General features: G+C 35.1%; 2 protein-coding genes across 2 annotated transcripts in view; one reads left to right on the top strand and one right to left on the bottom strand.

Moving 5' to 3' along the window:
• Positions 1–27,422, top strand: part of jhamt (juvenile hormone acid methyltransferase) — a 77,066-nt gene that overhangs the window by 5,328 nt on the left and 44,316 nt on the right. The window lies entirely within an intron of this gene.
• LOC149084906 (homeobox protein XHOX-7.1-like) lies at positions 13,423–27,204 on the bottom strand. Its single transcript, XM_089233864.1, has 2 exons — positions 26,561–27,204; positions 13,423–13,895 (listed from the first exon to the last, which is right to left on the bottom strand). Exons 1-2 carry the CDS (start codon positions 26,919–26,921, stop codon positions 13,456–13,458), a joined length of 801 nt encoding a protein of 266 aa, XP_089089990.1. The 5' UTR covers positions 26,922–27,204; the 3' UTR covers positions 13,423–13,455.

Here is a 27,422-nt window from a genome sequence, read left to right as displayed (position 1 = left end):
TACCATTTTTTCCTTCAAACATATGTTTAATGAAGAGCCGTGATGCGTGTTAATTTCTTGGGAGAAATCGCTGTTTTCTATTTATGTGTGAGGATGTGCACTTATGCCTCGTTACTTCATTCACATCAATGTAATAAGTATGTGGATGAGTGACTTGGTATAGAGTGAACATCACTTTTTATCTACATTCAAATAGAGGCTTACTGATTTTTTTCTGAGGTTTGTATTTAATTTATGACGGTGGTTTGTATTAAATTCGTGTGCTTGTGTTTTTATTTGGTTTAAGTATGTGCTTTGTTAGTTGCATGTATAAGATTTGTGCTTATTTGAGATATACCTGTCGCTTCTATTTGGTTTATGTCTCCTATGGTTTGTATTTGATATGACTATTTATACGACTATATGGTTTCTTTTTCACTATCTGTAAATAATAAAAGTCTTGATAGCCACTTTCAAGTATATCCAACATATCCTTCCATTTAAAAACTTAAATGAGCATATGAAATAGTTATAAAAATATTTATTTTGTTGGAAATGCGATGAATTATAAAGTAACGTTGATTATAAATAGTAAACATGATGTGTTTTTAATTCAACGTTAGTAAATCAGTGATATATATGTTATATAATCAGTGATATATATATATATATATATATATAAATATCACTGATTATATAATCAGTGAGTACGAGTAGTATACGAGTAGTATATATATATATATATATATATATATATATATATATAACTACTCGTATATATATATATATATATATAAATATCACTGATTATATAATCAGTGAGTACGAGTAGTATACGAGTAGTATATATATATATATATATATATATATATATATACTACTCGTATTTTTACTTTTTTTTGAAAAAATATGAAATTTTGTGTAATTTTGTTTATTTCCAATGAAGTAAATTACTTATTTTTACTGAATTCGTGGACATGGATAATTTTCGTAACAAAAATTATAAATACGTATCTAGCTCATATACTTATTTTTCGTTTTAAACTTTTTCCATGAAATAAAAAGGGAAATTATACATTATTCTTTAATTTAAGTTCTGATTCACTGCATATTCATTCCTTTATTTGATGTAGTGACAACTTTGTAGTAGGGGCTTGAGTCTAAATGAAGTAAAACCCTATATTTTCCGGCAATATTGGCATTTATTTGACATAAATTGGATGACCATTGGCGGTGTCTCATAAGATCCCATTTTAACATCCCATTTTCGTCCCGATAAAATAATAGTCAGTCTAAGTAAAAGAAATTCGACATAATAATAAAAACATCTACTAGTCTAATTAATTCATAATAAATAAATCACCCTTATCAGGAAAAAAAGCATTTTATGATTCCCCTCACCCGGTAGATGCACAATAGAACGTTCCGTTGTACTGTAGTGTGCATATTAGGCGATCGATTTTATTAGGAGGACAATGATAACCAAAAAATAAAATAAAAAAATAACTTATATATAATCGATCGGTAGCGTTACGAACCATTTTTCAAGATTTGATTCCAAGTACTATTTTGTACGGATACTAATACTTTGGTGTCGCCATTAGAAAAGCTATTGTTGACAGTGTTGAGACCGTTCTGGCTCTCACAGAGCAATTCTGGATCCAGTATGAGTCATTCTTTCCTCTTTTTCCCTCCGGATTGGTTTTTTTTTTTTGCCGGAGAACAGATAAGTAACGGAGCCCGATGGCAAAAAAAAGGAGAAGGCAATGAAAAGAGCGGAGGCTTGCAATGATAAGCCTTTACACGGCAATTTCCTTTCACTAATGAAGTTGGATGAAGTGAACTGTCGTTGCCTTTTCCTCAAAAGCCCCAAACAACCATTAAAAACCGAATCGGCAGGTGGCCTTCGATTCCTTTTTATTTCCGCAACAAATCTCAAAAGTCACTTATAATCTTCTACATTATTATACCAAGTTCAGTCAAACTCGGTTATAACGATATCGAAGATTTCATGAAAATTTGTCGTTATAAACGGGGTTGACGTTTTAAAGACATTATTTGATGAAAAATATAATCAGAGGGAATCAAACGTAGTAAAATTCGGTTATAACGGCATTGAAAATATCGTGAAAATTTGTTGTTATAACCGAGCAAGTTGTAACGACACGGGTGTTGTTGCCGTTTTTGAGAACTTTTTTTGACGAAAAATGTAAGCAGATGCAATCAAATGCTATGCAAAAAAGCTGTTGTTACATTATAATTAGGGTGACCATATTTGATCCAGACAAAACGGTAAATTGGGAAGTCATAAATACAAGATATCAATCATTTTTTGCCAAAAAATATTACTGTCAGAAAAATTGCCTAATATGGCTAATGAATTACCTCACTGGTATCTTTGTCGATGGTTTGTTGTTAACGCGTACAGAATACTTGGTTTAATTCTCAAAAATATCTCTACGCATTCTCATAAAGTGATCCTTCCACATTTTCGGGACTTAGTTCGTTCTGGATTGGAGTATGCCTTAAGGTTTTGGAGACCATACCTACGGAGGGACATAAACTTGATTGAAGGGGTGCAGAGAAAAGCTACGCGTGCCCTCGATGGCACACGCGGCTTGTGTTATGAAGAGAGACCATTTTTTTTAATATGTTTATTTTTTTGGATGGACGCAGGTGTAAGGGGGACATGATCGAAGTATTTAAAATTTTCAACGGGATGGATGGGATGGACCATGAGTTATTAATACACCATCAATCAACTGCTTCGACACAAAAGGGGACCCCAATATCTCTCTCTCGATTGGTAAGGAACAATTCCAGATTGTGGTGTCGCAGGGAATTTTTCTCTAATAAGGTTGTGAATAAATACAATAGCTTATTCTCGGGGGTCGCGTGAATTCTGACACAATCGACACATTTAAAAAGAAATATGATAAACATGTTGGGATAAATCAAGAAGCTATCCACATATAGATAAGACAACCATAATTTTTTTTATGGGCAGTGTATTATACAGGGTGTCCCATCAAGACCACTTAAACTCTGCACAGCCAGATTCCTCGCTTAGAATACATAAAAAATGCCCAAAGAACTGTACCTTTACGACCCAGTTTTCGAGAAAAATGCGAAAGAAAAGTATGACGTCATATCCGGTGGGAAAAAACTTTATTGGAAACATGAACATCGGTATTTGCATATGTTTACATAGGAAGATGTTCAAAATGTCCACCTCGCATATCGAGGCATGCATGCGCGTCGTGGAATGACGTCAAGCCGTCGTTTGATATAGCACCGGATATGACGTCATACTTTTCTTTCGCATTTTTCTCGAAAACTATGGGTCGTGCAGATAACAGTTCTATGGGCATTTTATATGTATTCCAAGCGACGAATCTGGTTGTGCAGAGTTTTGGCGGTCGTGATGGGACACCCTGTATTTTATCATAATTATTGGTTTTTTATTGCTCTCATAAGGTTGCTTCATTTTTTATTATAGTTTTGATACATAATTTCACATCTATATTTTTCAAGGGCATCTTTTTCCACCACCTCGTTGGGCATTTTAGCTGTTGTGGCCATTGCATTTGTATAAATACAGTACTAGGAAATATATGCAGTGATTTAAAATTTATTTCACGTGAAAATATTCAACATAGCAAATAAGTGAGATGAATATTTAGTCATATTCATTTTTACACAATTTGTAAGTTATGCAAAATACCTTCAGGTCTAATTCTAATATAGATAAATGATTATAGTAAATTTCGTCTGAATACCGGAGAAAACGGAACATTTTTGTAACAAAAAAAGTTGGAAACAGCGAAATTATGTCTCGTGTTAATTAGGAGCACGTCGGAGCACCAAACTTCGCAAACATACTTTTTTTCATCGTTGGATATCAAAAACACCATAAAACGACAAAAAATGTGGTGTAAAAAACCGAGTTCATGGCATTTTATATGCAAGGTTCATTAATATTATTTTCTATGGAGCTCAGCCCAGACCGCCAATTACTGACTTTATAACCGAAATGTCATTGCAACCGAGGTTGACTGTTCAGCGAAACTTCGTTACATTGACCTCGAAGATTCGAGAAAAATTGTCGTTAAACCGAGGTGTCGTTACAACCGGGTTGATGTTTTAAGGAACCTTTTAAATACAGGGTGGACAAAAAGTCCGTAGAAACTTTAAAAATGAATAAAAACCGAAATAAAAACGGTTTGCAGGGTTAGCATCGCTAGGTCAAGGGGATTTTTTTAAGACAGGAAATAACAGCCTATAGATAGCACTTGTCGATCGACTTCGGTGGAAATATGCAAATAAGACGGTTATAAGAACTTGTTGCCGCTGTGGTGGTCGAGTGGTTATAGTGCCGGACTCGTGATGCGAGGATCCGGGTTCGAACCCCACAGTGGTGGTCGGCTGAAGTTGGTTTTCTGTGGTTCCCAACTTCAAGGCGCAAATGCGAGCCGATCTCCCCGTTAAAAAGTCTCGCCACAGAGAGCAACAGTCCTACAACGGTAAATCATTCAACCATAACACTTCACTCATAGTTAGAAAAACTGGGGGCAGATGACAGCACTACATATAACAAGCATTACACAGAAACAAACTTTACGTTAGGTTGCACTACGCGTACACGCACATTCCCGCATGGACCGATTCGTTGGGGGTTCGTTGGGGGGGTTACTTGGGTCCGCGGGGGGGGGGGGTTGCATGTGTGGTGTAGCAGTAGTAGGTAGGGCCTCCAAAAAATGGTTCGGGGATCCATGATGTTCTTAAGTCAGCCACCTCGTTGGGCAATTTGCCTGTTGTGGCGTGGTATTTGTATTTGTGCTCCTAATCCACAGCCAGTTCACAGTTGTAAACCGTGTATGTGGACCTGCTGCACTCTGCCGTTGCTGGATTTGTGACTCGCCTACAATGTGTTATCTATCCCCTGTGGTGGTGGTCCCGTGGAATATATACTGCTGTAATAAACGATTTGGAGGCATTCTGTTCGTTATTTGCATATCTTTTCTTTGACTTGTGAACGTCAGTGCCATCTGTCGGCTGTTTTTTGAGGGGTTTTTTTCCTGTCTTAAAAAAATTCCCGTGATCTAACGATGCTAACCCCGCGAACCGTTTTTTATTTCGGTTATTTTCCGGTTTTTATTCATTTTTAAAGTTTCTACAGACTTTTTGCCCACCCTGTATGAAAAATATAATCAGGTGCAATAAAAAGTATTATGCATGAAGTTGAATTTTCATAACGATCAGGATGACCATATTTTATTGAGGGAAATTGGGATAAGCACAGGCTGTTGCCAATTCTCACCAAATAAATGTTGCTTATCGTCAGCGCGAAATAGCCAATTATTATTGCTTATAAACAGAACCTTGACGAGAAGTAAAAGTACTACAACAATTCTGCAGAGATATAAAATGTATTCAAAAAAAGTTGCACATGGAATATGATGAATACCGTATTTTCATATTTTTACATAGTTATATGCATAATAATATAATTCCTAAATCATTCGAATTATGCTTATCTTGATTTTAGTCAAGATTATAAATTAAAATAAGTTTCACTGGAAAAAAAGAAAGAAATTGGACATAAGTATATTAGGAAAAAATTAGAGAAAAATGCAGGATTGATATGGCCCGTAATAAAAAATAATATCATAACCGTCATAATATAATAAAAACTTCATGCACATTACTTTAGTTGAATTCCCAGTATTTGAGCCGATCACATGCGGGGTTTGTTCGTCTTTTATTTTATTGATGCTCCGCGATGCAAAACAGATTTATTACATGTTTGACGCAAAAACTTGCTCATTGATATGACCCGTAAAAACAAACCCCGCATGTGATCAGCTCAAATACTGGGAATTCAACTAAAGTAATGTGCATGAAGTTTTTATTATATTATGATTAGGGGTTGCAATAACTGATCGATAAAAATGTGGGATAATTTCATCATGCATACGGGACATCACCAATCATCGCCAACGGGACATCACCAATCATCGCCAACAATGTCGGGAGTTGTAGACGAAATCACAAAATATTGCTTATATGCCACACCCGGATGTTGTCGTCAATAAAAAATCTTGAAAAATCACTTTAAAATGTCCTAAAAGCTTGAAAAAAAATGCCCTAAAAGCTTGAAAAAAAATGCCCTAAAAGCTTGAAAAAAAAATGCCCTAAAAACTTGAAGAAAATACCCTGAAAATTGTGAAAAAATGCCATCAAATAATAAAAAAAAGTTCTTTTGAAAAATATGTAATATAATTTGTAATGTGTAATAATGTGTAAATATGTATAAGTCGAAGGAAAAAAATTTTGATAGAATCAAAATCATACCTAAATTTTTTTTCCTCAAGTTTTTTTCGTTTCTCTCGTTTATATAGATTTCATCAAAAATAACATTTCTAATAAACGAGTGATATTCATGAATCGGTTAAGAACACATTGGTTAGCCCCCCCCCCCAAGGGTGGGGCTGACAGGACTCCGGCTCGGAGACGACTCTTATCATTTTTCGTTTTTTCACGAGAAATTCACTATTAAAGGCCAGTGAAATATCTGACCGGGGGCCCTGTTACTAGATGTGGGCGCCATGACTGGCATACTGGGGGTGGGGCGGTAGGGTTTTTTGCAGTAAAAAACGGAAAATCAACCGCTCCCCCTCAGAAAATCCTGTGTATGTCTATGGTTAGGAAGCCAAAAAGCATCTTTTATTTTATTTCCAAACAAATTCAAACATTTTTTCATAAGTGCTGAATGTAATCAGTATTCATAAAATTTTTTGAATCCTTTCCATTGACAAAAAATTTAAAAAGTGAAAAAATATTCGGAAAATGCCAAAAAATGTCCCATAACTCAAAAAATGCCCTAACAGCGACAAAAGGAAAAAAATGCAAAAACTGCAAAAAAAATGCAAATGTTATCAACATCCGTACCCTGCTTATAAAGTAACCGTTGGAGAGAAACGGTGCTTCAGCAAGTCTGTAGCGATTTAAAATGTATTTCACAAAAAACAATATAATTGTCAATGCCGGACTATAGTGCCGGACTCGTGATGCGAGGATCCGGGTTCGAACCCCACAGTGGTGGTCGGCTGAAGTTGGTTTTCTGTGGTTCCCACCTTCAAGGCGCAAATGCGAGCCGATCTCCCCGTTAAAAAGTCTCGCCACAGAGAGCAACAGTCCTACAACGGTAAATCATTCAACCATAACACTTCACTTATAGTTAGTAAAACTGGGGGCAGATGACAGCACTACACATAACAAGCATTACACAGAAACAAACTTTACGTCAGGTTGCACTCCACGTACACGCACATTCCCGCATGTACCGATTCGTTGGGGGGTTCCGCGGGGGGGGGGGAGGTGCATGTGTGGTGTAGCAGTAGTAGGTAGGGGCTCGGGGATCCATGATGTTCTTAAGTCAGCCACCTCGTTGGGCAATTTGCCTGTTGTGGCGTTGCATTTGTATTTGTATTTGTATTTGTATATTTTATGAATTATGCAAATTATCTTCATCCCCGATTCTGGTGTAGGTCATGAATTAAAATAAGTAAGTAATTAGAAAATCCAAGAAAAAGGATCATTTATTGCAGAAAAAAGTACAGATGAACAGAAGTTTTAGTACTCTGTTGGACCCCCTCTAGCGCGAATGCACGATGCGATACGAGCGGGCATTGAGGCATACAAGTTCCGTATGATGTCCCGACACATCTCGTTCCACAGTTGCTGTAAATGCGCCTCTAGTTCGACCAACCTCGTAGGGTGTCCAACTTGCCGTCCCAAATGATCCCAGATATGCTCGATTGGTGACAAATCTGGGGTGCAAATCCTTGCTGTTTGTGGCCTAGCATTGTCTTGTTGCAAAATGGCTCCTGGGAGCCCTGCCATGAGTGGCAACACATGTGGCTGAAGGATGTTATGGACGTACCGCTGGGCTGTCATTGTGCCATGGATCAATATTAGGGGTGACCGTGTATCGTAAGCAATGGCACACCATACCATGACACCAGCTGTGGGAGCGGTGTGTCGCTGTAAAGCGAAGGCAGGATTGAAGCGTTCACCACGGGGCCTCCACACACGAACACGATTGTCATCACTGTTGTCATCACTGATGATTCGTCGCTGAAGACGGCCTGGTTCCATTCCGTTGCAGTCCAATCCCGTCGTGCTCGACACCATTCCAAACGGAGGCGTTGGTGGGTGGGTGTCATTGGCAGCACACGTAATGGGCGCCGCGATACCAGATGTCCTTCAGCCAGGCGCCTTGCGATGGTTCGGGAAGACACAGAGGCCCGTAGTGAAGCTGCTGCCTGTGTCTGGATAGCGGCGAATGAGGCAGTTGGCTCTACGCGTGCGTTTCGGATGATGTGACGGTCTTCTCGACGACTGGTCTGTTGAGGGCGTCCTGAACCTGGTCACCGTGTAAATGACGTCTCTTCTGTCCACTGGTCCCAACACCTCCTCACAGTAAAATCAAAACGGCCTAGTTGACGAGCTACTCGCCGAGCTGACCACCCAGCTTCCATCATCCCGATGATTCTTCCCCTATCGAACTCTGACAACTGCTCATATGGTCTTCGACGGCGGCGTAACGGCATGCCTACCTCAGCATTTCCTTTGCAAACGATTAAATACACTCCAGCAAGCTCTGCTTACCTGTTTTATACCCCAAGGAGAACGAAGTTCAACGCCCTCTAGTGGCATTACGCAATGCGCAATCACGCTGCATTTCTAATCATTTGCATATCTGCCCGACATGCACCTTCAGGCCAACTTTCGTTTTGATCCCACAGTTATTTCTTGGTGCGCAAATTTTTATGGCAATGAGTGTATATTGTCCTTCTGGAAATATATATAGCCATCATCATCATCAGGAAAAATTATGGCCGTAAACGGGTGCACGTGGTCAGCAACGATGTGTAGGTAGGCGATGGCGTTGACGGATGTTTCCAATGGAAATAAGGGACCAAGAGTATATGGTCCCTTATTTCCATTGGAACATATTTCTATTATATAATGGAAATAAGCGTCTGTCAGAGATGATCATAAATTTATTGTCCTCATTTCAGGTGCCATCTTACGACATCAGTTCAAGATACTCTTGCCCCATGAGCATTACTCATAATATGAGTGGGTACTTTCACTGTTTTATGATACGAATTGCGTGTATATCCATACTAAATTTTATTCAAATTTAAGTGGTATTTTTGTAGAAAAATTTGAAAAAGTTTTTCTTTATTCTCTCTTTATATATATATAAACACTAATGTATTTAATTTTTTATTCATCCTTAGCCTTATTCTGGTTCTGAACAAACATTATCTTCGAAATTTGGAACTGAGAGAGAGACACACACACAATAGACTTCTCCAATGAAGGACTAAAGAGCTTTTTGTTGACTGCGATCCTACACACGCTCAACTTTTCTCGCATACGATACCCATACATACCCTCGAGTGAACGAAACTGATGTAGCCTAGCCTATCCTCCTCGGCCATTAGCACCTACACAGACTGTAAAAGGAAGAGGGTGGAAGAGGATCTACCGGTAAAAACGTAATTATTACGAATCGCGATCAAATACCATTTTTTCCACCCCTTACCTTGTGGTATTCTTTTTCTTTTTTTTTTCATTTTGCGATGGGGTATATGTTATCACCGATTTGATGAATACCGCCAGAGCCTAAGCGAGAGGAGGGAAACGTCCTTTTTGTTCCAAAAACGGGAGGCAACCGATCGCAAAAACAGCGACAAATTATTGACTTAAAATACTTAGAGAAATAAGTCATTAAGAACTTTAGAAAACCGTTTGTCGCGGTAATTAACTGGAAATGGGAGATGGAACATTATCAAACGAGCCCTTAATGGATACCAACGATAAGTACATTGAGATAAGCAGCGCTACTAGGCGCTTTTTCTGCGCCTTGTTCGCCTTGCAGTAGGTTCGTCTCTCTGCTGTTCTTCCTACCGCTCCTTTTCCGAACTGGAGGCTATAATTATTATTCAGGTCGTCAACGGCCGTCCAAGAAGCCGTTAAAACCTCACCACCTACAGATAAAAGTCCCACCAAAAACGTTAGTCTTCCACGAGAAAAAAAAAAAGGTTTTTTTTATTAAATTTTATATTTTCAATTTTTTTTTTTCTTGATGGAGAGCACTTAGTTCGTTTATATCGTCATAAGCCAATGTAGGAAGAGAAATAGAAATGAAGGCAAGGAGATATAGAAGAAAAAAAACGCACACTTTTCGATGGTGGAGAAGCAAAAAGCTCATGCGGTGTGTGTGTGGTGAGAGACAAGCTGTTTCGACGTCCATGATATATTTGTTACTATCTGGCATAATATCAAATACCCTTGGACATCGTCAGAAAACCGTAAAAAATAATAGGCTTGTTAAACGTTTAAATGAGCGTTTCAGATGGTCGCACGAGAGTAAGAATAGAGTTTTCTAATTGGTAAATACTGGTATGTGGCTGGCCAAAGTTGCTGCATGAGCACATTGTTGGAAATCACGGTGAAATTTCGGCAGATTTTTATTCTTTTACTACGATAGGAATTCAACGAAAATAATAGATTAAGTGTCATATATGAGTATGCAAATATAAAAAAAATGTTCTATATATATATGCTTGAACCAACTGATTCTTTTTCTACTCCATTGGAAAATTAGTGTGCAAAACAAACCGCACATTTATTTTCGTTTCTTTATCAGAATTAAAAATGGATGTGACTTAACAGTGGGGAATAATTTTATTGTGTTTAGAGGTGTTTGCTAGCTATTACGCAATGGTTGTTTTAATTTTTTAATTTGCATATTTCTTTGCCAAAAAAGTTATGTGCGTTATGTTTAAAAGCTGAATAAAGTTGATGCTCGTTATAACGACCTTCATCGTTCGACGGAAAATGACGCAAATGTATCGAAAGTTTGAATAAAAATTAGCCTCTTAAGAAAATTCCATATTTGGTTGGAATTGAAAATTATATTATTCTTATATATATCGCATAATGTAAGCAGTTGCAATGAAAATCTATCGGGTTGCAGAATAACAAAAATTGTAATAAATACCTTTGGATGGCAGGCCTACTTAAGGCAACCATATAACTCTCATTTCATGTAACTTGAATCTTTCGAATTCTTTTGTCCTCAAAACATAAAAATTCTCCGCTTATCAACAAAAAGCTTAGTTAAAAAATGTTAATATTTTATCACGGCATATTTGATTCGTGATTTTGTAGTAATATGTCCGAGATCAGATGAAATTTAGCCCTTTATTTTACATTGTTTCACGCTTTTTTAGACGACCATCTAATTTCAGCAGTTTTAGAAACAATTGGCACATATTTTGGTGATGTGCCGTATTTGTTTCGATGAAATACGGTTATTTTAATTACATCTATAACTCGAACATAATCCAGAAGCACGAGTACTTTTAGTCGTTTTGGGTAAGTATCATCAAGATTCTTACGCTTTGTTTTTCCATTGACATGGCTATATTAACTTAAACGCAACATGATAACAATGTTGTTACATGCGAGTATTTCTTTACATGAGTCGATACTACCTCTAAAGAGTCTTTGCAGACTAAATTGTTCAGAATATAATAAATTTTAGGCCGGGAATTACACTATAAAAGTTTCATAAAAGTTCTTTTATGAAACTTGAAAAATTCAACCAAGAACGTTACCGGTTACATTCGAGAAAATGCAACCGATTAGCTTATTGGTTGCATTTTTCAAGTTTTATAAATGAACTTTTATGAAACTTTTTTAGTGTAATCCCGGCCTAAGACACTGTTATCATAAATAGCCGTTAATTTTAAATTGACTTTGATGATTTTGAAATTGTTTTGCACATGAGTTTTAGCTGATTCAGCAATTTTGGCTAGAATTTTGCTAGAATGTAACAAGAGGCATTCTTGATTCCCTTAAGTTTTGCAAAAGGAAATATTCTCTTACATGATATAATTTCGCTTTTCAGATACCAATCTAAAATTAATTTTGCACATTGATTATTGTTGTCAAAATCAATTAATTATCGAAAATTAAACCAAACTTAATACTTAATGCAGTCTATAAAAAATATACAGGGACACTTGGGACAACGGCTTAACTTGGGACGATTTGGGGCTTTTTGTTCTAATATGTTGGTAGTCCTGACGGTTGTCGCAGCTTAGGTTTAAAACAGGTCATCATATTTGTTGTGTTACCATTTCACGATAGTTTCAGTAGTGTATAGAACGTGTTTCGGTCGAGAAAAAGTTTTTCATGTGTTTTCGCGAAAATCGAAATTTTTATAGTGAACTACTAAGGTTTGTGCAACACAGTTACGTTTATAGACACTGGGATTTCTGATTTAGGGTAATATTAGGTAATGTATTCCCTATATAAAATGTCGGTTCTATTTTTTTTTATAACCACTATTGTTAGCTACAGCCCGGCTTGAGTAGGAAAAAGTCAAGTTTGTCTATAGTTGGGACTGTCCCCATGTTAGGCACATTACATGGAATTACAAATTAATTACTTAGAAATAGACATAGACACTAGTTCAGATGGGCAGCTGTTCAGTTTTATGAAAACTTACATGGGTAAAACAGATTTGATGTGTTCTCACTCCTTGATGTTGATGACATTGATGAAGTTTCAATAAGATAAAGGGAATCGTGAAACCTCAGCGTCCGTTGAGATTGTTGCATTTTTGTCCTCTAGCTTTTCAAACATTTCAATGTTTTGTTCTTTGTTCGTTCGTGCCAGCCAGTCATTACACACATTAATGTTGTTCAAGTTTTTCTACTTCAAGTGGTTCTAGTTCAAGTTTTTCTTGTTTTTTTTTAAGTTTTTCTACTTCCTAATTTCATTTGTTCCTTTCGAATGTGTGCTGTGTGATATTTTCTTATCAGAGAACTTACTGTGATTTTGTCACAAAGACGTTATTTTTGATGAATAAAATTATTTCTGAACTGGTATTTGCTCAGGACTACTTTCTAAAAAGATTTAAATGGTGTCAAGTTAAAATTAAGGTACTTAAACATGAGACGACACACAAAAACCATACTGTCTCAATTTAGGGTAACCGCGAATAACATGGTACAAATGCCATTTTATATTTTTAGGCACTAAATGTAAACCTAAAATTTCAAATTATCAGTACAAAGGACTTTGACATCCTTCAGAATGTGGGTATTTTTTTTAATTTTAACGTTTCATTGAAAGATCAATTTTTCAGTGCACATTTTAAAATTGACTTAAGTATGGGCACTTGACTGTATATTCTATTACGAATGCCAAAAGTTTGTCATATACGTATAATAAAGATAACTCGCAAACTCAATGATTATTATGTGCATTCATTTTATTTTCTATAATAATGATTCATTTGAACAGTATGCTTTTCTCGATGAAATGACGATCATATTTTTTAAAACTCGTTAATCTTTTTTTTATTCACTATAGGAATCTACTTCATTACTGAGGACACGGTGTTGACGACAGTGAATAAATCGGGTAAGGAGTAGCCACAAAGGGCCCCAATATCGGCCTTGGTATGGAACCAAACTGTGCTGCTGGAAGTCCCTGAAGGAAAGGTGAAGCTCCAAATTCAAATCCAAAAGCTGGAGGCAATAAATGAGGTCTTGATGCCATACGAAGTTTTTCCAGTTCGGCTTCTTTCAGTCGTTTCTCTTTCGCTCTGCGGTTCTGGAACCAAATTTTGACTTGAGTTTCGGTAAGATTCAGTGAAGAGGAGAATTCGGCTCTTTCGGCTATTGACAGATACTGCTTAGATCGAAACTTTCTTTCTAGAGACAGTAATTGTTGTGTTGTAAAAGGTGTTCTTGGTTTTCTATTGCTTTTGTGTTTCCGCAGCTGGCACTTCATGGCTTGGAGTTTTGAACTATCAACAGATTCTGAAACAAGAACATATCAAGTCATAAATGCGAATTCTTAAGGTCATTTTAAATTATATATGAGCAAAAAATCTGTTAATTCAATCACATGTGGTGGTTTGCCGAATTTTACCGTCGAACTGTTGATCCTAGAGGAATTAGGAAAAAGTATCCAAATAACATGTAAATCTCAGATACGTCATTCATGTTGTAAGAGTTTGTACCGTTATCAAAATATAAAATTTTTTTATACTGACACTGTCCTCAAAAATCCAGTTAGAAAGTTGCAGCGCTGTCTATTCTGAGGTCCAAAAAAAATTCACGTTTCTAAGTGATTTATTCGCTAAGATATTTGAATTCAAAAATCGGAGAAAAGTGGGGGAAAAAGTAGCATAAATGATGTAAAGAAGCGTTGTTCGTTAGTTTATGCCAACTTTTCTCCAATTTTGAATTTAAATATATCAGCGAATATATCACTTAGAAACGAAGAAGGTTTTCTGTTGGCCTAAGGATAGACTGGGCAACAACTTTCTAATTGGGTTTTTCAGGACAGGGTGTCGGTATGAAAAGTAAATTTATTTTAATAACTATACAACCCCTTGCAACATGAATGACCTATCTGAGTACTATGCGTTATTTGGATAATTTGCATTGGCAGTACGCTTCTAGGATCAACGGTTAGCCAGTAAAGGAGAATTATGGAATAACTCGGTATGAAATTTTAACCGTAAAATTCCACTAATATTAAAGTAAAATATAGATAGAGAAACATGAGCAAAAAAAAGGAAGGAAATTCATCTGAGATAGTGGTTTTATTATAATTATTGATTTTAAAAAAATTTTACTATCGAAAAAATGTCAAATGATAAAATTGGCACCGCTAACTGTTACGGGAAAAATTTCCATCCCGTAACTTTTGGATGAAAATTTGAAGAAACATCGGTGATTAAATTTTTCGATTATTTTCCCTTTTTGAGGTCTTTAAATTTTTTAAACTTTGACAGTTATTTTTTCAAGAAAAACAAGCACAAATCAAGAATTTTAATCACCAATATTTTTTCAAATTTTCATTCAAATGTAGTTCAAGGTAGGTGAGAGAGACACAAATTTTATTTTAACAGACATTATAGTTTTATGAAGCTTTATGAAAATTTTAGTTTTTAAATTTCTTTAAATTATGACATGAAGTGCCACTATCAAAAATGAATTTATCACTATTTCCTGAAGTTTTTTCGTATTTCATTTTAATTTTGAAATCAACCGTTGAGCTTTTATTCCCTTTGAAAGAAGGAATAAAGTGCTACTCATTTTTCGTGTGACAATTGGAGTTTAACTGTCCCAGAGATGTGTCATTTACATGCATATGCTGTCTGCACAAAAAAGTTACAGGACGTACCTCTTGAGTTTTTTGTTTGGTCACTTTTTTTGATATGAGCAGCGATAAAGGAAGTGCCATCAAATTTCATTCCACATCCGGATCGAAAACGTGAAGACCAGAATAATTCATGAAAGGATGACGTCATCCTTTCATAAGTCGCCATCTGGTGGCATCGTCAGTAGTTGCGTGCTTGGCCTGAGTCAGGTCCGGCCGTCCATGTACGGTCCTTTTCAGTGTACACGGGCTCCAAGGAAAGATCGAGAGATTCGTTGCCTTTGTAGTCTAGTGCGTTCACCCGGAAAGTGAAAGAACGTGGGTTCGATTCTCCACGAAGGCAGTTGAATTTTCTCTTTCCAAAAATTCATCTTCACAACAGCCAGTTGTTAAAAACCTTTGTACAGAATAATTGAGTCTATGGCAGATTCCTCATAGGTTACCTTCACCACCTAAAAATCCGGCATCTCATTTCGAAACAAAATTTAATGGACTTCTATCTCTTCTCGTATCAAAAATGTGACGAGGCAAAAAATTTCAAGGGGGAGTAACGGCAATAACTTAAAACGGAACACAAATAAGACAATGAAAATTTTGGGGGGGGACTTGGAAGACATTTTATAAGTATCTAGTCCCATCAATTACTTCCATCCGAACTCGTCTGTACACCGACGTACGCGTTATTTTGCAAAAGACTATCAAGCTTTGACCTTTCGAGTTTCTTGATCAGATACCCATTTTAATTTAATGCCCCCCATGTATGATCATTTGATCATTTTTGTCGCACCACGGTCATTTTCTGCACACAAGGGCTAATTAGACCGGGACCTACAATTTATTACCGATTCCGAACGGCAGGCTTGTTTTTTTTTTTATACTCATCGAGAAGTTGGTGCGCTAACCCCTCGATGGGGGAACTCCCTGCGGTAGCAATTTTTTTCTGCGGTCAAGTCGCCGTTTTTTGTTGTACCCCTGTGTCAGGAAAGTTTCCTGACAAGGACGAACCGGGTATCGAACTCGCGACACCTCTACACATCCTTCGGTACTTTAGGCGAGTATCTTATCGACCGGGCTACCGCGCCCCCCATGTATGTGTGTGCAGTTTGCCATTATTTAGTCCTTTTCTTTTGATTTTTATCTTGGGGGGGGGGGTTTTCTTTCTTTCTTCGCAATTTAAGTGCAACCAGCATTTTGTTGATATAAATAAATAAAATCGATGCTCAATAGATAGCGCAGGAAATGATCCCACAAAAAAGTCCAGGATTGTTATGCATGGTACTTTGCGTATACAAAAAATAACTTCCCTTGAAGCACATAACTACCTTCAAAGTTTTTTAAATAGTAAAAATAGTTTTTACAAAACATTTTTTCAATTATAATATGGTATAAAATGAAAAGATTCAGTAAATTGTGGCAATATTTCAGTAACATTTTCAGACTATTGTAAATTATTTATCTCATTGTGATTTTGCCCTTGAAATTAGTCTATTTCCATTATTTACGCCAGATATTGCACATTGGAAACTACTGCTGCTGCTGTGACAAATATCTGTGCAATAAGCTGGAACTTGCACAGTATACGCGGTTTTTTAAATATCTCTCATTTTTTTTAAACAGCACGTGAACTTTGACAAAAGATTTCAATACTTCATCTTTAAATATAATATATTTCATCTATGAGATAATTTAATAAAAATACATTTCGCATGTACATAGCTTTCATAATATTTGAGAAATTAAGTTTTACATACAATGAAATATCAAAAAAATACAAATCTTCAGAAAATGCTTTCTAAAATAATTTCTTGTTTTAAAGGCATTAATTTGCAAAAAAAAAAACTCTGTCAAATAAGCTAATAAAAATACTTTGATAACTTCCACAAAATTTGTCACTTGAAGGTAGTCGGTCACCTCCTTCATAATGATATGGTAATAGGTAAATATCTACAGTACTCCATAAAAGACTAAATTTTTGTGGTGTGTCACAAATTGACTTAATGCCGTTGCAAATTTACTACTTATAAAAAATTAATCTGGCATGAAATACTTAGAGGAAAGTGCCCGAAACCCGTGCCCTACCCTAAATTCGCCCTTCTCTCTAATTTGCATGTACAAAACTGCTATCTTGCGAAAGTGCCAGGAAACTCTTCAGAACCATTCAGTTGACTACTTGCAGTGACGCAGTTACTTTGCTCTCTTCATTTACGCTTTAAATTTTCAAAAATAGTTTTTGTTACAACTTGTTACAGTGTGAAATCAACTTTGGTTATATTTACGTCTTGAATTAGACGTAACATTACCAAATTAGGGGGGGGGGGTTATTAATCCTTCAAATGTTATGTTTGGGGAATCATCGCCGAGTAATTTTCAGATTACCAAATCCACATGAGCAAAGCCACGGGTAACAGCTACTAAATACATAAATTATTTGTACTTTATCAAATTTAGGAAACCTTGTAAAATATCTAGCATATATTTCTGAAAAACAGGTCTTAATTTGACTATATGACCTTATAAGGTTATACGAGTACGATAATCTCCTGTAAGGGATTTATCATGCTTATCAACATAGACTGCAGATTTGTGTGGGTGATAGACAGTAAATAAAATTGAACTTTTCTAAAGCATTACATTACTTTGTAATGCTTTAGAAAAGTAATGTAACTTTGTAATGTAAGCAACTTGCATACATTATGCTAATTTCGTACCATTTTGTAAAATGTATTTTTACACCGCCTAATCTATTTTGGACTTTATTTTTGAATGTTTAACATTTAAATTGTGGTTTTAACAAATGTTTGTATGAGATTTTCATTGTCATGTCTGAATTTCGTTTGAAAATAAATAAGTTACTCGGAAAGTGTTGTTATTGTTAAAAAAAGTTTTGTTATACACTATGTTTCCAAAGTATGTCCTTTTTAGAGTTTAGACATTTTCTCGAATTTTTAGAAAAATGCTGGGAAAATCGTTCTGAAATTTTGGTCACGTGAACTCTATGCTTGTACTCACAATTTCCAGTGAAAATTTAGTCACGAGTGTATTCAAGGGACCGACAAAAAAAATTAAATAAGAAAAAACGGTTTTTGATCGATCCTGTCCGATAAAAAACTGCAAATGATTTGTAACGTTCACAAAATATTGTAATTACTTTGTGCAATACTTGTGTGCATTTTCGTAAGAATAACACATATATTCACGAAGACAATTGTTTCTATAAAAATTCCAATTTTCATGGCATGTGTTTCGCTTATAACATGCGGAGTTTTCAACCAATTTTTAACAAATTTACAAAAATTTAGCACTACGCATGAGACACCTTGCGTAGGAATTTAGAATGTGACAATTCATTAGTGAGATATGAACATTTTTAGTAAATGATTTTTAATCGCGCATGAACAGAAAATATCTATTTTATTTTCTCATAATTTGGTTGCCAGATATATAGTGCAACTTATATGAAAATTCCAGCTGAATGTTGTGAAAATTCAGAAAGATATACGTGATATTGTGAGCTGTAATTTAAGTTACTGACTGAGGGTACCTGGATAAGGGATTTTCCAAAAATTGGTGTTTTGATTATTTTATGTTATTTGATTATTTCACAAACACGCCCACAGCTTTATGCAAATGAGCGAAGACATGTGACTGATGCTATATATAAGAGAAACGCTTGAACAAAACACACGTGTATGTGATGTCAAAATAAATAAACTGAACGAAATAACCCAATGATAGAAAAAAAATGATTATTTAATTAAGGCATTAAGTAATTACCCTGTATAAAAACACTGACTATACCTTAAAGATATTAAAAATATTTTTCCTGATTCATTACTTTTTCTTAACTTATCCGTGATTTTAAATAACTGGTATTAAAAACAAATCCATGAAATTAGTGTTTCCACTTTTTGAACGTTTGCCTGTACGCATTAAGTGCAATTACTAATGTTTAGTACTTCTTAACCCTTAAATACGTAGCTTTGCATATGTGCAAAGGGTTCTTCGAACGTCCATTACTGTAGCCAATTTGAAGATAGAAATTCAGAATTGCATTTGCACATAAGGTAAGGTCATTCTTATATGCATGCATAAAGTGCATTATTGAGATTGCCTCGAACAAAATAAGCTTATGCAGCACGTAATTAAATTTAATATAGAATGAATATAGTTTTTGGTCGATATCTCCAGAGGAATTTCGAAAATTTATTCGAGCTGTGAAGTACATACAAGGCATACATACCTGCAGTACATACAGGATAGAACATTCATCTATTTCTTTTGTAATTTAATTGGTTTCACTGATATTATTCGAGTTTATGATAGTGGTTTTTATTCAGCAGTAATACAATAAATAAAAAAAACAACAACTAATATTCATGTATCCTACTTGTGACCAATCAACATGCTTTTGCAAAGTCTCAATAGGTAGAGATTTTTGATGCTATTAACAGCACGGATTTTTCTGCTTTCACCTATCACAAAATTCGTTTATCACTGCCAAGTGGTCCAAAAGTTACAGAAAAATAAACATTCAATAATTTGAAGAGTATATTCCATGAATGTCTCACAGAAAAATACAGAAAGATGTAAACTCTCTTTAAATAATGCATAATATTATTGTAAGAATAGTTAATTTTTTTACAAACAGATGGCACTTTTAGCTGTACACCATCACAGTGCAAATTTAATTATTTTTAGTTAAATGCAATTATTTCGATAATGAATTTTTCGTTATAATAAAAATTCCATACGGCCTTCTTGTGGAAAAAAACATCAAGATATCATCTGCATGTTGCTACTGGCTCACTTTTAAAATTTAATTTGAAATTTCCAATAATTTTTTATAGATTGGAACAAAAGAAAACTATTCAATTTTTTCTCTGGTGTTAAATACGTGGAATCATTTATTATCAATTGATTGCAGTTTATTAACTACACAATATATATTGAAGGGTTATGAAATAATTAGAGCCGGAAGTTTATGCACTAAAATTGGACAAAACAGACAGACAAAAAGGCACTAAAAAAGGCATTTATAATTAATGGTAGAAATGACAAATAAAAACTAAGATATTGAGTCCGAAAACTGGCTAAGAAAATGGTTGCACTCACTCCGTCTACTGTTTCAAATTGTAGCTTAAGTTGAATAAATATGCAGTTATTGTAAATTGATTTCATGCCGAAAACAGTGTTCGTGGTCCCTCAAGATAAAGTCGATTTCAGAACTACCGTTATCAGAAGCCGTAGAAAAAATAATCGCGGGCATTTTCGAGTTACGAATAATTCTCGTTTATTTGTTGTATTAGTTTGGAATATTCATCATAATTTCTTTTATGTATAGTTGAAACACAGGTGCTACACCTAGTTTACTTTTGTAAAAAAATTGTTAATTTTTTTTAAAATTTATATTACCACATATGCGGGACTCCTTCAAGCGCAGGGCCCGGTGTAGCCGTACCTGTCACACATCTCTGAGGGCGGCTGTTAATTTAATCGAATACAGAATATTTATCTAAAATAAATAACCATTTTTGTTTGCAGTGCATTTACGCTGTAACAAAACTTCAAAACAAAATGGGGCCCCAGAGCCCAGCCCTGTGAGCTCCTATCCCACCGTGTGGGAGCATGACAAACTATAATAAATATAACCAATTCCAAAATACCTCAGTTTTGTGCTTCATTTTTCCAGTTTTTTTATTAGGAGAATGCTATATCCGAATTATTTTGTAGGTTACGAGAGTGTTTTTGGTATGTTAAATTCACAGTGTATGTTTTAAGCGGGATAATAATAACAGAGGTAAAAATATATGGAAGTGAATGGGCCAAAAATCGGGGGATTGCAAAACCGTATGTCATATCCACAGTGTATGTATAACCAGGGTATATTATAAGTGTACTCGACCTTGTAGTTATATAGAAATTAATATTACTTCAATACGTTTATTTTATGTGCAATTTTTGAGGATTTGTACGTCTTCAGTCAAGTTCCGTATAAGCAGTATAATTTCCAATAGACTTTTTAACGATTTTTCCGGCCTTCAATACGTGCCATTAACTAAGAAAAAAATTGTCAGCTCTAATAAAAAAGAGCATTTGCGGGTTAAAACCATAAGTATCAAATTGATCCTCGGGCACAAAAAGTGGGTAGATTAGTTCATATCTAAATGATTAAGTTCATAGTATGACATATCGTACGGAATTTCGATGGAATTTATCGTAAGGACTCGGCAATAACAAGTTACGTATAGTACATTCATATCTCAATGCAAAAAATTAAATCCTATATATATATATATTAATCAAATTATAAAATATCTATGGATAAAACCTTCAATTGGAAGTTAATTCTTGATTTTAAACTACATATTTTGATAGAATATTTGTAGAATCTACCAATGGGCCATTTATTATTTCTTGAGCAAGGAAGTTCAGGGAAAGTGCCATAAATGCCTTTTTGAATATTTTCCATTTGTTTTGTAAAAATGTCTTTTTTTGAATTTTTCTTGACATAAATGCCTATTTTAACATTGTTTTAAGTTTATTCTGAATTTCAGAGGTCGTATTCTGTAGAACTTGGATACTTTGAGCAATGAAAACTTCATACAAGAGAGAGAGAATTGCTCTTTTTTAAAATCTCCAACTTAATTTATCAGAAAGATCCCACCTTTCATTCCAGTCCCATTTAAACGCGAATAGGTGTGAGTACCTCAGAGATATAACTTGGTGTTGCTATGCTTTGGCTGGATAGTGTTAGACATGGATATTTTTGTTTCAGATGAACGCAGCCTATGTAAGAGAAAAGTTAGAACTTTGTTTCTTCCACGCTTCACATAATACGTCTTGTTCACGCATTGAACTGCGTCGTGTATGTATAACTGACCAATGAGTGCCCCAAGAGGTCATCAGTAGTCAGGACTCCCACAGGGCGGGGTAGGAGCTCACAGGGCTGGGCTCTGGCCCTGGAGCCCATGTTGTTTTGATGGTTTTTTTACAGCTTAACTGCACTGCAAACAACCATGACTATTTATTTTAGATACATATTCTGTATTCGATTAAATTAACAGCCGCCCTCAGAGATGTGTGACAGGTACGGCTACACCGGGCTTGAAGGAGTCCCGCATATGTGGTAATATAAATTTTAAAAAAAATTAACAATTTTTTTACAAAAGTAAACTAGGTGTAGCATCTGTGTTTCAACTATATATAAAAGAAATTATGATGAAAATTCCAAACTAATACACAACAAATAAACGAAAATTATTCGTAACACGAAAATGCCCGCGATTATTTTTTCTACGGGTTCTGATAACGGTAGTTCTGAAATCGACCTGATCTTGAGGGACCACGAACACTGTTTTCGGCATGAAATCAATTTACAATAACTGCATATTTATCCAACTTAAGCTACAATTTGAAACAGTAGATGGAGTTAAGTGCAATCATTTTCTTAGCCAGTTTTCGGACTCAATATATATATTTTTTATCTTAGCTTTTAGTTATTTTTCATTTCTACCATTAATTATAAATGCCTTTTTGACCAATTTTTAGTGCCTAAACTTCCGGGCTCTAATTATTCCATAACCCTTCAATATATATTGTGTTCCTTCCTATATATTGTGTAGTTGATAAACTGCAATCAATTGATAATAAATTATGCCATTTATTTAACACCAAAGAAAAAAATTGAATAGTTTTCTTCTGTTCCAATCTATAAAAAATTATTGGAAATTTCAAATTAAATTTCAAATTTATTACAAATATGGTTAAAAAAATTATGGTAAATTACTGTACCATGGTAAAATATTGTTTAAAATAGTAAATTTTGAATAATAAAATTCATGCACTAAAAGGATAATTTGGAACTTGATTCAACTAGAATCTTATGTCCATAAAATGCTGAGGATTATCATTTAATTATTTTTATGTGTTGAAATGAACACATTCTTCCGATTATTTTTAACTTTTTGAATTTTTATAAAGCAGTATGTAGTGTTGGTTTTTTAGAATGATTAGTGTACTTGCGATGAAAACAACAATCCTTTATTGATGCTGTTTTGGGAATAAAAGAAAACCAATATCGTTTCGATTGGCGTTGTTTTAACCATTGTTATATTGATTCAAAAATATCAAATGTTTTAATTGTTGAAATATCTGTTGAAACATTTAATAAATCTGTTTTTAATAAATTCTTCTTGATGTTATTGATATCTTATCTTATATCTTATTGATAATTATTTTTCTTCGAAGATTCTTTTTTTACACATTTAGGGAATTATCAAAACTTACGAACTTGAAAATAAGGTAGGCGAATAATTTCTTCACTGTCCAAAAACTATATTGTCATATGAATTTTGATTTTTTTTATTTACACAGATGTTCCCTTGATTTCAATTATTCTTTGGTAACCTACACACACTAAACATATTTCAACTAATAATTTTCTCCTATTTCAGTATCTTCGAGACATCAACATTTGACCTAATGCATATAAAAATTGCCTGCTATTCTGGAGGCTGCTATTCTATCAGTATATTTGCTTGAGTTTACATTTGATTGATTTCAATTAAGAAAACTTAATCATAGGGTGTAGATAACAGGGGGACCATTTTCTTCTGTTGAATATTTAGGAAAAACTCATGCAATGTATTTTCTTGTATGTTATGTTAGTGAAATCAATTGATTTTTATGTATAAATTTATTTTTAAATCTTTAATATCAGTAAAATGCTATCCACAAGAACGAGTTTCAGATGAGACGAAGTTATAAAGTATCGATAAGATTCAAATGCTCGATATGAATGAGTCTGAATTAATTACTCTGCTGTCTTGATTTCAATTCAAAAATACGAAAGAATCTTCCTTAACTGGCCTAATTGGGACCGAGGATCAGCTGAATTACAAAAAATCGGATTAAACGAAATTGAAATCACTAAATTCTCTCACATATGTATTGCATATTGATTCTGTTTAGCTCATAATGAAGTATCGCACAACACGAATGAGATTTAAAGATTAGGTTGATAATTTGAAATTGAAAATTAGGAGATTATTTTACAGAGCCATTATTCAAGACTTAACCCTTAAATGTGTAGCTTTTTATATGTGCAAAAAGGGTTCTTTAAACATTCATTACTTCAGCCGGTTTGAAGATAAAAATTCAGAATCGCCTTTGCACATAAGGTGAGGTCATTTCTTCCATTTCATATTTTGAATTGACTGGTAAATTCTTAGTCAACGACAACTCTTTGTTTTCGATCATGTATGGTTGTGATTTCGCTAATTTGTGAAAATGTTTTGTTCGCATTTCTTTTTTACCTTTATGTTTGCAATCCGAATTTCAATCAATCAAGTTTATTGTTTTGGCCGCTGGCCTTTAACAATTGGTGGCAAAAAAAAGATATTACATAACACAAAATTATATATAAAACAAAAGAATAACTAAGGGGGGAAAAGGATGGAGAAAAGAGGCAAAAGAACTAAAAAATAGTTTAAACATTACATGGGGATAAAAATATAAACAAAACATATGAGAAATCAATTACAGTTAGGAGTTATTCACAAAGTTCTTAATTTCATTGCAGAAAATAAATTTGCATATATTAAGCACGATCGAAAAGGGCATTTCCTCTTGAGTTGATATTTTTGTCTACCGATTTTCTCAAATCGGGAGATTCTAGAATGTTATAGTCGGTCAAATTCAAAATATTCTGTTTTTTCCCAACACGAGTGTTCATATCACCCGCCAGAATTATAAATCTGTATGCGGCTGATAATTCTGAAAAATTTAAAAGGAATTTATTGAATTCATCATATATCTTACGAGATGGTTTCTCAGCCACCTCGTTGGGCATTTTGCCTGTTGTGGCGTTGTATTTGTATTTGTATCTGATGGAAAATAATTGGCAACAATTAAACATGTTTTGATGTTTTGAAAATCGGCTTCAATGGCAAGGTAAAATCTAGATTTCACAATTACATGAACACTCCAAAACATTTTTTACGATAACCTAATGCCTCCACTCGATCTACCTACAAAAAACTGTTTATGAGACTCGATTTGTATAATAGAATACTCCCGAAGAGTGTCTGGGAACACAAAATTATTTAGACGACGTTTCTAACAAAATAAGTATATGTTCAAGCAATAATCTGGAGAAGTGGGGAAACAAATTTATTAGACAAACCGGATAAGTTATAAATTAAGATTGAATTTTCCAAAAAATTATTGATCTGGTCAGCACTAGGGGGACAGTTATTCAAATCGGTATTATAAGATTATTTGTCGCCTGGCAGTCGAGTGGTTAGGGAACTAGCTTCTCACTGTGCAGGTCTGGGTTCGAATCCCGGTTCGGACATGGATGTATACTAACACTAAAAAATTCCCTGGACGGATCATGCTGATCCCTTGGGAATATGTGAAGATCACATTATTATTAAGAACTGGAAATGAGAATGTTAGACAAGAATTAAGAGCTATCATGATTAAAAACAGGCTGGTGTGATCATTTGTAATAAAAATGTTTAATGCAATGTTCTCATCTGATTTAGACAGGCAGAGGCCATCTATATTAAAACTTGATCGTTTTGAAGCGCGTTTGTAGAGTTCGAATGATTACCGGGTCTGAGATTTTATTTCACGACATTTTTCACTCTTTCATCATAAACATGAGAAATTCCATCAATGTATAAAATGCCTCGAACAAGTTTAGTTTGTTTTCCGGATTCGTAAGCCTCCTTCATAAACGGGTAAAGGAAAGATCTTACCTTCCTGGTATTGAGTCCAAAGTCCTCAGACACGCGTATGTTGCCGAGATTGTCCGGATCGTGTTTTCGAATCTCCTTGAATTTTTTAAACACAGCTTCTTTACAATATTCATTGAGAGACTGGTTATTTGTGGAGATGAAGATGCATCTTCAATGAATCTTGTATTGACAAGTAGAGAAGACATTTCTATATGCACAGCTTCTTTATCCCGCCTACACACAAATTGCAATACGAATTTGTTTCTAGTCTGAATCACAAAGGTAGTTATATATTTGGAAAGTAATATTACTTCGATAAAATTTATTTTATGTGCGATTTTTGAGGCTCTGAACGTCTTCAATAAGGCCCTGTTTTAGCAGCACAATTCGAAATATATATTTTTTAAATGATTTTTCCGCCTTCCAATACGTGTCTATAAAAAAATTTATCAGCTCGAAAAAAAAATGAGCATTTAAGGGCAAATTAAAGATTAGGTGAAAAACAATTTTTGATGGAAAAGGTTCTGCTTTTTTACTTGACGTAATTGATAAATGCAATGAAAGCAACTTACTAGCGCTCGGTGATCCTGGGCAGGTAACTTGTGGCCACTGCGTTGTAGAGCCAGGTATATGCTGATGTGTCCATGCTATTGGTAATAGCTGCTCTCCTTCTGTTGCCGATGGAGGGAAAGGAATATTTCCATAATCTTCGTCATCGTCTTCTACAGCTTGTTCTTCAGCTTTCACATCCAAGATGTCATCAACCGTAAACCTAGTGACATCGCGGACAGAGTTCTTAGAAAAATTATCAGACCCCAGCAGTGCATCGACAGAAAATGGCATCCGCTCCTTCACGAGTGGAGGTTGATCTCTACAGTGATTTGAACAATCAGTTTCTGAGGTTGCGGGAGATAAATCTCCGCTCCGATTCATTATCCCATCTGCATATGCCGGCAACACTTTGAATGAACTGTGTAAAAACTGTAGTAGTAATTCTTCGGGTAGAATCCGCACTCAAACCAGACGGTGTGGATGAATCCCAAAATATTTGTCGGTGATTTGTCAGCACATGGTGGAGCAGAGGTTGACTTGAAGAAAGTTTGCCATCTAAACTTTGATTTCCACCTCCTCGGCCCCCTTCTTAGCACAACTTTTCTTAGCCACGAGGAGAGAAGGTCCACGAGAGACATGTCTTCCTACTGGAAGCGAGCTCATTTGGGCGGTGTCTAGGCGCGCGCTCTGATCTGGGCGGTGCCCAATTCGAGGGCGGAGAATTTGTTTTGGCTTTTCTAGAGATAGATTTCTCCGTGGAGAGATATTTTTTTTTCAGGATGAAGAGTTCATTTGATTCTGGATCAATCTCTAGGAAATCTAATACTCTCGATGATCCGGAAACAACCAATCCCTTACCAAACATCTGGATCACGAACGTTG

Source organism: Pholcus phalangioides, unplaced genomic scaffold (assembly GCF_987345545.1).
Source record: "Pholcus phalangioides strain wild (caught in Gottingen) unplaced genomic scaffold, Ppha-v1.0 ptg000007l_1, whole genome shotgun sequence".
Classification (NCBI taxonomy): domain Eukaryota; kingdom Metazoa; phylum Arthropoda; class Arachnida; order Araneae; family Pholcidae; genus Pholcus; species Pholcus phalangioides.
The sequence above is the reverse complement of the archived record's forward strand: the minus strand, read 5'-3'. Positions and strand labels throughout refer to the sequence as shown.